General features: G+C 41.7%; 1 protein-coding gene across 2 annotated transcripts in view; it reads left to right on the forward strand.

Moving 5' to 3' along the window:
- Nucleotides 1-11,118, forward strand: part of ENTREP1 (endosomal transmembrane epsin interactor 1) — a 68,973-nt gene that overhangs the window by 1,103 nt on the left and 56,752 nt on the right. The window contains exons 2-3 of one of the 2 annotated variants that reach the window (XM_017873054.1): nt 1-205; nt 10,522-10,578. The exon at nt 1-205 is cut by the window's left edge and continues 36 nt beyond it. In XM_017873054.1, the coding sequence (XP_017728543.1) occupies nt 1-205; nt 10,522-10,578 (262 nt within the window). The remainder of the gene's footprint in view (nt 206-10,521; nt 10,579-11,118) is intronic. The other variant, XM_017873053.1, reaches the window with a different exon arrangement.

The following is an 11,118-nucleotide window of genomic DNA, read 5'->3' on the forward strand; positions in this document are numbered from 1 at the left end:
GCCGGCGCTGTCCTCCCGCCGGGCAGCCGCCGCCGCTGCCGCCGCGGCCCCGGGCTCTGCGCTGCTGCCCGCCCGCCCGCTGCTGTCACTCGGGCTGCTGCAGCTGATCCTGGGCTGCTGCATGGTGGCGCTCAGCTTCGGGGCGCTGTCGCTGAGCAGCTCTCCGCAGGTGAAGAACTCGTGCCCGTTCTGGGCCGGCTCCTCGGTGAGTACCGCGCGCGCGCCCCGCTCGCCCGGTCATCCCGGGGATGGGGGGCTCTGGTCGTACCCTTCCATTGTCCCTTAGTTGGCCTTCAGGGCTGCAGTTGGGGGAGCCTTAACGCCACCTGAAGTTTTTGGAGCCTGGAGAAAAATGTTCCGCCACGGTGTGGAGTTCAGGGGTGAATTGGGTTGCACCTGGGTAGTGTCTGTTGCGCGCAGGCTGAAGGATTTTGTTGTCCCTGTCAAGCTAATAGAATTAAGCAAAGACACCCAGCTCTTTGGGAGATTGGAAGGACAGGGTGTGGGTGGCAGGAAAGTGGGAGGAAAGTGATTAAACTTCTTTTCGTCGTTGAGTATTTGCTCCACTGACAACGTCTGTGCTGGGAGGGCAGGGATTCTGGTCATTTTTGTTCACCGATGTATCAAGAATGCCTGGCACATAGTAGGTGTATTTGTGGGATGGGACAGTTTCGGACACATCGCTTGTTTTATTCTCCATTAAGACACACGTAAATGTGAAATGTGTAGGGTGGCTCGACCCCCAGACGAGTTCAGGAGGTAATGAGAGGGTGTGTGTGAACTGGCGCTTGTACCTGGTCATTAAAGGAGGGCCTTAACCCCACTTGGTTCCTGGAGCCATGCAGGCTGCTGTGCAGAATTCAGTTTGTGAGAACCGGGACCTGTCATTAGGGATGAGCTGGCCAAAGGTCCTGGAGCACCCAGCAGCTAGCTAGAGCTATCTGCTCTCCAGGACCCACTCCTCCAACCGGGAACGCTGAGCCTGGGGCCAAAGAGTGCCCAACTTCAGAGAAAAGCTGCTGCCAGCCAGTATCTATGGACACCGGGTGGTCACTCCCCTCCACCTCCTAACAATCTCACAATGTCCAAGGCATATAACCCCCTGAAGTTTTCTGGGTGTTGAGAGACTTGGAAACACATCTTTGTGGAATGACTATGGAAGATGAGTAAAGTAAATAACCTTTCTTTATATCTTTTATTTTTTAAATTTTAAATTTTTATTTTTTATTTTTAAGGGACGGAGTTTCCCCATGTTGCCCAGGCTGGTTTCCGACTCCTGAGCTCAAGTGATCCTCCTGCCTCAGCCTCCCAAAGTGTGGGGATTAGAGGCATGAACCACCACAGCCGGCCGTAAATAACCTTTCTGTGAACTCACTGTGTAAATCTGAAAGTCTAGCAATGCTGCTAGTTTTTAGTAAGATCTGTAATCAGTGTATGTCCTGAATGGTAAGAACTGCTTTTGCAGTTTCACACATATGGCAATTCAAGACCAAACTGAAAAAAAGGACTCGAGGAACTAGTTGAACCCAAAGTAATTGTTTAAATAAGAACATTAGGTTCCTTGAGACTCGCCTGAAATTGTATACTTCATCTAGTGCCAATTTGCTTTCCTTTTGAAATGCTTTCATGTTGAATGATCTTATTGGGGTACATGCTGTGCTGTGGTGAGGGAAGACCACGATTTGTGCCTCATGTAGAAAAAATGCCACCCTGGTGGCCCTGCCTGTGGGCTCTGCCACTGGCCTCAATGAGTGTTCAGGAAAACTCCAGAAGGATGGATATTCCAGATGGGGTAGGAATTAGACCTATTATGCTACCTATTTTACTTGTCTGACTAAATCCAGCCAAAGAGTGGGTGCATTTCATTTCTCTAAATACTATGGGCCAGTAATAATCTTGCATATATTTTTAGGAATTTGCTCTTTATAAAATCGTGATCTATTGTCTTCTCAAACAAAGCTAGTTTAGAATTATTAAAAACTGTTTTTTGTCTTATAAAATTAAAAGCTGGTATCATTTACTATTGTGAATCATTTCAGAGGTAAATGCACTTAGATATCAGTCAAGCCACAGTTGAATTTGATGAAGTACCAAAAAATAATAAATAAATAAATAAATAAATAAATGGTCTGCTGGTTGGGTATGTCCTTGTCTCCAAGTCTAGGCATAGCAGAGCAGAGAAAGAAACCAGTGATTTGGAACTGACAAGTTCTCTGCTATATGTCTTTCCCCATTCTTCCCCATACCCTCCAAACCCTGGTCTATATGCAACTGTATAACTGTTGGTTATTCCTGCTTTTTGTGACTTGTTCCTGAGATTGACCTCAGAATTTGCAAAGTGACAACAGAAGCAATAGATACTGTATTTGCAGAACAATTAATTAAATACAGTTTTAAGAGGATGGCTTTAGGCACCATGACTCTCTTGGTGCTTTAGGGGAAAAAGAGCCTTGTATCACATGTTTTGAATTTATGCATGTGACAGAGGTTGTTTTTGAAAAATCTCATGTTATGGAAAAGTTTACATTTTATGCAGTATATGTTGAACCCACATATATCTTTCACCCAGCTTCAACAACGATTTCATTTGTACCCGCTTCCTGGGCTCTGCTGCGGGCCTTGTGTCTTCTGATAAACTTCAGGAAGGATGAATATTCCAAGCAGGGTAGGAATTAGATCCTTCGTGCTCCCTAGTCCATTTGTGAGATTAAATTCTCTTATTATTTGGAAGCAAATCTCAGGTGTCACATTTCATCTATATATATTTCAATGTGTGTATTTTTATTACAAGAAAATAGAACCAGCATAGGATTGAGTGGGCAGTTCGAAGAACTACTCCCTTTAACTGTCAATCTTTTATTATGAAAATTTAAAAAATCTCAACAAATGTAGAAAGAAGGGTGTAACGATCCCCCATTTTACCCTTTACCCAGTAGCTATCAACACATGACCACTTTATACCTAACACTGCTTCCCCTTCCTAACACCCTCGGTTAATTTTTTTTTTTTTTTTTGATATGGAGTCTCGCTCTGTTGCCCAGGCTGCAGTGCAATGGTGCGATCTTGGCTCACTGCAAGCTCTGCCTCCCAGGTTCACACTATTCTCCTGCCTCAGCCTCCCGAGTAGCTGGGACCACAGGTGTCCACCACCATGCCCAGCTAATTTTTTGTGTGTTTTTTTAGTAGAGACAAGGTTTCACCGTGTTAGCCAGGATGGTCTCTATCTCCTGACCTCGTGATCCGCCCGCCTCGGCCTCCCAAAGTGCTGGGATTACAGGTGTGAGCCACCGCATCCGGCCCCACCCTTGGATTATTTTAAGGCAAATTCCAGGTATCACAACTTCAGCCATTAGTATTTTAGTATGTATTTATAAAAGAAATGGGCTTGATAGCACATTGTAACTAATTCAAAGATAGCTAAACTAAGGTTTCTATTTAAAAAAAATGCTGGAAGAGTATGAGTCGAGAACTGCAGAATTAAAAAAAAAAAGCTTTGACATGCCATACAATTTACCCATTTAAAGTGTACTGGTCAGTGATTTTTAGTAAATTCACAGTTGTGCAACTATTACAGTTTTAGAAAATGTTTGTCACCCCCAAAGTTATGAGTAGTTACTCCCCATTCTCCACCACCTCCACCCCTAGCCACCCACTGATTAACCCACTTTCAGTCTCTGTAGATATGTGTGTTCTGGACATTTCATGTACATGGGATCATATAATATGTGGTCTTTTATGATTTGTTTCTTTCGCTTAGCATGTTTTCAAGCTTCATCGATGCTGTGGCAAGTCTCAGTACTTCATTCCTATTTTATTGTATGGATATGCCATGTTTGTTTATTCATTCACAAGTTTTATTGGCATATGAAGCTAGGTAGTTGAATGGAAGTGCCAACTTATGTCTAAGGTTACTTCGAAACCACATAGGAACACAGTAGAAGAATATTCTCATATTTCAAGCTTTGACCATTAGGATCTTTAGCCTGCTATATCAACTGAACCCACACATCTTCTTGAGGCTTCACTGAAAAATTTTGCTTTTATATTTGATACAAAATTAGGTTCAAGAGACAAATATATTTATTTGAAATGACTATTTGTTGGACATCGTATAGTTTAAGGATATTTTTTCATACATATTTCCTTAAGAGAGCCCTGAGCCTGAGATTTTGGAGGCTTCTTTCACTTGTTTGAACTTTGAAGGTATATTTTATCTATTTTTTAAAACACTTAAGAATTAACAAATGCTATAAAGCATCTTTTCTCATAGTTTTCATTCATACTTTCAGCAACTTGAAGGGAGAGTTTTAACGTAGTCTGTGTTTTGAGCACTCTGAGCGTTTGATTTCCTCCTGGTATCACTGGTAAATCACTCAATATATTATTATTCCCAAAATTCATGAAGCTAAAAGATGAGCCATCTTGAAAAACAACCTGACGTTTGACTGGAGGTGAGTGGCTAAGGAAGTGTCTCAGTGTCCGTCTTCAGCTGTGCTGTCCTAGCTCTCGGTTTGGGGGGTGTGTTTAGTGTTAACTAGATTCCACTGGGGCATGGGAGTTAACTCGATTCCACTGAGGTATGAGAGTTAACTAGATTCCACTGGGGTATGGGAGTTAATGTTAACTAGATTCCACTGGGGTATGGGAGTTAATGTTAACTAGATTCCACTGGGGTATGGGAGTTAACTAGGTTGCACTGGGGTTAACTACATTCCACTGTGGTATGGGAGACTCAGTCTGCCACACTGCACTAGATTTAATGAAAGAGGAGAGAGAGTTGCATTGGGTTGTCTCTCCTCCTTCAGAAACAAAATTCCTAACTTCAATGACATGCATGATCCTTAGGAGATATTTCAGATGAGTGGTAGAGAATTGGTTGTTGTTTTTTGTTCCTCACCGAGTGCCCTGTTATTCTTTATCAGTTGTATACATTCATGTCTCTGCTTTAAGTCACTGGTCTGAATTCATGACCATCCTTGATCATGAATTCATGATCATCCTTCTTTGAGTCCATGATTCTTTGGCAAGGTTTCACTTTCTTTTTTTTTTTTATTATACTTATCAGGGACAGTGCATAACGTTGGGGCAGTGTGTACATATGCTATAACTAATGCCATGTTGTTGCGCGCACCCATGTCCCAACTCGTCAGCACCATCAATTCTCATTATATCTTGGTATAACTCCCCAATTGCAAAGCCCCTCCCTCCTCCCCCTCCCCCCTCCCCTCCCAGGATAGGCCCCAGGCGTGACATCCCCTCCCGATCCAAAGTGATCTATGTTCAGTTCCACTATGAGTGAGGAAAGCCGGTTGTTTTCGTTCTTTGGATAGGCTTTGCTAAGAATGATGGTCCAGCGCACCATGTCCCTACGAACAGACCAAACATCCTTTTGATGGCGATAGTAATTCCATGGTTGTATAGTGCCCATTTCCTAATCCAGTCTACCAGATGGGCATGGGTTGATCCAAGTTGCTATTGTAATAGTGCGCAATAAACAACGTGTACATGTGTCTTGTAGTAGAATAATTCTGTAACCTTTGGTATCATACCCAGTTAGGATGCTGGGTCATTATGGTACATCTACTTCTATATCCTTGAGAATTGCCATACCTGTTTCCATTAAGGTGAAACTAGTTTACATCCCACAACAGGTGTAAAGGTGCCTATTCTCCACCATCCTCTCCAACACCTGTGTTTCCTGGACTTCTAAGATGCCATCCTAACGGTGTGAGATGGTATTCCTCATTGGTTTTATTGCTTCTCGATGGCGCAAGGATTGATGAGCATTTTTCATGTGTCTGTTGGCTGATGAAATATCTTCTTTGAGGGAAATGGTCTGTCATAGCCTTCCCCACTTTTTGATGGGGTTGTTTGTTTTTTCTTGTAATATATTGGTTGAGTTCTTGTAGATTCTGGTATTTAGCCCTTGTCAGATAGTTAGGACCAGCATGGGTGAACTTCAGGGTGAACCTTTTTTAAAAAAAGCGCAGGAATAAACATAAAGAAATCAAGGGACCAAAGGGAAAAACTAAACATAAAGATTATGCTTACTACCAGTTAAATGATAGTAAATATTTTTTATCATACTAATCAAATACTACTTTAATATTTAAGGGATATTTAAAATATAATTTTGAGGATGAGTTTTGATTTCTTTGGTCCTTTATTTTGCATATCAGCAGAGTCACATTTATAAGTTCTGTGCCTCTCGGCCTCAGTTACTCATCTGTAAAATGGGTGGGATGCTGCTTCTTCAGGACTGATTTTGTGAAGGTGTAGCTAGAGTATATATGGGAGAGTGCATCACTGCTGGACCCAAGCACCAGACCTGGAATACACAGGAACCTCTATCAATGGTTTTTAAACACCAAGGTAATAGTTAAAGTAAAGTGAACAGGCCAGTATTTTTGTAGGACATTATAGTTACCATCATGTTTTCATTAGAAATATTCAGTTGCCCACTTTCTCAATGTGTTTTTTTAAATGAGCTATGCTAGACAGATAGGGAAGAAAACCACACACACACACACACACACACACACACACACATTTTTTAAAAAAATTGCCATTGTAAGAGCTATAGGGCAGGGTAGGTTGTTGAGAAGTTTGACATGATTTTCTGCTTATTTACAAGGTAACACAGGACATTTACAACATGGCTTTTTAAAAATCCCTGTGTTTACATACAGCAGCTTTTGATAAATGATTCAGAACATTTTTGCCCTAACACATGTTAATGGATTAGTAAGGGGAAATAGGGCAGTAGAATTATAAGCTTCTGATCTTAACGATTTGATTTTTACTTTGGAAAATGAAAGCACATTAACCATTTATGGTGGGTAACAATGAATCTCCCCTGGGGTATCTCAGAGCCCTTCTTTGTAGTATCAGAAAAAAGGAAAGGCCTCTGCTTTTTCCTGTAAGCTACAAGAAATGGGTTAGCAGTGAGTGAAACAAAAATTGTAATACCTCTCATTATAATAATATAGAGATTGTTTGGTGTTAGAAAATAGGTTCTTACCTGTTCATTCAGGGCAAGTTCCATCTTGCGCTGGATGGAAAGAATGCTGATGGAGTTGCTTTTTGTTGCTGCTGTACTCTTTTAGGAAGCACAGGGGATGAAAAATGTGTTTAGGCTTACATAGTCATCTCTGAGCAAGGTCATCTCCTTTCTCTGGCCTCCATTCATTCGTTCACTCATTGACTCTTGCCGTAACTAACTGAGTGCCTTCTGGGATCCTTTAGTGGTGTGTGAGTGAGTATGCACAGATCCAAGCCCTCATCGTGATACTGACAGTTAAACATGTAATAGCATTCTGGCATAATGGGAGCCATGGAAGGACATTGTTAAGGGACCTTTTTGACTCATTTCTAATGGAGCTCCAGCTACTGCTGCCACCAAGGGAGTGGAGGCATTGAATACTCTGCCTCCTTCTCTTCTTTTCCCAACTCCTTTCCCCATCCGTGAATTCTGCCTCCCTTTCAGATGAAATGGAAGCATCATTCCTTAAGTCTTGAGCTCTTAAAAAATTTATCCCCAACTGTCGCACCTCTGTTCCCATTACCATTCCAGAGGCTTCTAACCATCCAGGCCTGCTTCCTCTATTTGCTTTTCTCCCCATCAACACTCACAGGGTTCCCCAAGTGCCTCAGGGCTTCACCGGGCTTGAAGAGAGGGAGAAGTTGAATAAAAAAAGGTGTGTGCCTTTGTTGCCCAGTTCAGGAATGAAGAGCCACAACTATAGCTCCCTCCTGGAGCTGGAATATAGTTTCTTAAAACATTGTAAAGAGCGGTGGCTTACAGGAATCCTGGTGGGATTTAACTTGAATATGTGCTGAGTCCATATAACAACTTAAATGGAAATGACATTCTTAGTTTGTCTTCAATCCATAGACTTGGTATATGCCTTGACTTACTTGGCTATTTATTTAATATTGCACAATAAACTTTGTATTTCTCCCCACTGAGGCCTTAAAGATATTTGTCATATATATTTTGAGATTATTGATGTTTCTCATTTTGTACATATATACATTTTGTACATATTTTTTAACTTACGTTTTCTATAGTTTCTTGCTACCATATGCAAACAAAATACCTCCCCTCCAAAGGAAGAAATACGGATAGCTTAGTTCTTTGGTTTCAGAGATACCTCATTTGAAATGACAATTGAATCTGTCATGATCTATTACAATAAAAAAATTAGAAATACCTTTCAACTTAGAAACTTCACTCCTGGGACTTTTTTCCGCTGAAATAAAAGCACTTGTTTTTAAAGATATGTGTTCATAGATGTTTACTGCAGCATTGTTTGTGAGAGCAAAAAACTAGATATAGAATGAATACCCATTAATATGGAAATGATTGGATATGTTAAGTACAGTCACACAATGGAATGTTATGTAGCCACTGAAGTGAAATGGATTAGAGCTGTTCCAATGCATATGAAGAGATTTCTATGAAGTATTTATTGAGAGAGTAAAGGAAGAGGCAGGGAAAGTATATCTTTTATGATTTTTTTTCACAAAAATCACATCCCTGTGAGTGTGTATATATACACATAGACATATGTGTGTAGTACTAAGAATTTAGAGAAAAATACATACATATGTAAAATATGTAAACATGTTAGATTGTTAACATGGAGGAGGGTGGGGTGCTGTGGCTGGGTAGACAAGGTGAGAAGAACAGTTTAGGCATATCGCTATTTTATGGGTTGTTATGGCTGGAGCTGGACACTTCCTTTTAATAATACTGGTTTTTTTTTTTTTTTTTTTTTTTTTTTTTTTTTTTGAGACGAGTCTCGCTCTGTCACCTAGGCTGGAGTGCAGTGGTGCGATCTCGGTTCACTGCACCCTCTACCTCCTGGGTTCAAGAGAGTCTTGTGCCTCAGCCTCCCAAGTAGCGTCACCACGCCTGGCTAAGGTTTTGTATTTTAGTGGAGATGGGGTTTCACCATGTTGTCCAGGCTGGTCTCGAAGTCCTGAGCTCAGGCAATCCGCCTGCCTCGGCCTGCCAAAGTGCTGGGGGTAACAGGAGTGAGCCACCAGGCCCAGCCTGTTTTTTTCTGATCGAGATTTTTTAGCTCGTTTTTTATCGAAGTGTCATTTTGCAACATGGGCTCCTTCTCACAGTAGTTCCTCCCACTTTGTGAAATAAATGCTGTGGAACATATATTAATTGCCAACAATTGGAGCACAATACTGGGAACTAGGACTTTAGAGAGACAAGACAGGAGTTCACAGTTAGTGGGTAATATAGAGACACATTCCTCAATTATTACAATAGAGTTTTTGGAAAAAAAGAAGTGTGTGCAGAGGGCTTCCATGAGTGTGGAGCGGTGGAATCAGTGAGGGCTTCTCAGGGCAGGTGACTGCTAAATGGGGCCTTGCAGGATGGGTAACAGTTCTCAGGCAGCTAGAGGGAGGCTGGGAGGACACAGCACTTCAGCAAAGAGAAAGAAGCACATAGCCCAGGAATGTCAGGAGCCTGGTTGGCCCGAGGGAGGGCAGGTACTTGGTAGGAAGGTGTGTGGTGGAGGGGCTGGGGTATGTAAAAACCAAGCTTGAGAGTAGGTAAGAGAAAATCCTGAAGGGCCTTGTTTCCCGTTTCGAAGACTTTACCTGTCCCATAGTGGATGGGAACCTGATGAAGGGAAGGATCCTGCCAGACATGCATCTGATGAGGCTGACCCTGGCAACAGATTGGGTGCTGCTAGGAACAGGGAGCTTTTGGCTGAGAAATAGTAATTCCTCACTCACCAGAAGGAGAGGCTAATTTCTGATTGTTTTTTTTTTTTTTTTTTTTTTTTTTTGAGACGGAGTCTCGCTCTGTCATCCAGGCTCGAGTGCAGTGGCAGCGATCTCCACTCACTGCAAGCTCCGCCTCCCGGGTTCACGCCATTCTCCTGCCTCAGCCTCCCGTGTAGCTAGGACTACAGGCGCCCGCCACCACGCCTGGCTAATTTTTGTTTTTTTTTTTTTAGTAGAGACGGGGTTTCACCGTGTTAGTCAGGATGGTCTCGATCTCCTGACCTCGTGATCCGTCCATCTCGGCCTCCCAAAGTGCTGGGATTACAGGCGTGAGCCACCGCGCCCGGCCTGATTGTGTGTTCTTAATTGACATTAAGAAAAAACAGGCCAGGTGTGGTGACGTGCGCCTGTAGTCCTAGCTCCTGGAGCTAGGACTGGAGGGCAGAGGCGGGAGGATCACCAGAGCCCAGGAAGTCAAGGCTGCAGTGAGGCATGATCACGCTATTGCATTTCAGCCTGGGTGGCAGAGCAAGACCCTATCTTTAAAAACAAAACAAAATTAAAGTCAATAAAAAAGCTTTGAGGGCTTGGAAGTAAAAGTCCAAAGTGGTCTACCAGGGTGAACCCTGTAATCCAGGAGGAATATTAAATGTTTGATTTAGAATGTTTAAAAATTTCAGTATCTTTAAAAATATGTACTTTTGTGACTGAGGATTTGTTTATTGGAATTGGTCCATTTTCTATATTTATGATAGTTTATTTTTACAGGTGATACTCTCTGGAATCATAGGATTAACAACTTGGAAAAGGCCTATGATACTCCTGGTATGTACTGATCTTATAAATTGCTATCCTTTATCAAATGTGCTATGTAGGAAGTCTGTTCACATAAACCGCTGAAGAAATGCTTAAGCTTCCTTGTTCATTAAAAAAATAAGTTAACAGTAGATAATATTAGAAGTCAGATGATAATAACAAGTAAGATAATAATTTTGCTGGTTTTCTGATTTACTTTAAGCTCCTTAAGTACCCAGTGCTATACAAGTGTCTTTAGTTCCAGCATTAAACCCATCCTAAAGATAGAATTTTTAAAAAAACTACTTACTATGGGCAGTTTTAAATATACATAATAGTGGAGGGAATAATATAATAAACTCCCTGTACCCATTGCCCAGGTTCTATACTGATTAACTTCCAGCCAATCTTTACAGCTATACTCCCACTCATTTTCTCTCATGTTCTTTTTTCTCTATATTCTTTTATTTATTTATTATTATTATTATTATTATTATTATTATTACTTTTGAGATGGAGTCTCACACTGTTGCCCAGGCTGGAGTGCAGTGGCGCAATCTCAGCTCACTG

This window comes from Rhinopithecus bieti, unplaced genomic scaffold (assembly GCF_001698545.2).
Source record: "Rhinopithecus bieti isolate Rb0 unplaced genomic scaffold, ASM169854v2 scaffold_7648, whole genome shotgun sequence".
Classification (NCBI taxonomy): domain Eukaryota; kingdom Metazoa; phylum Chordata; class Mammalia; order Primates; family Cercopithecidae; genus Rhinopithecus; species Rhinopithecus bieti.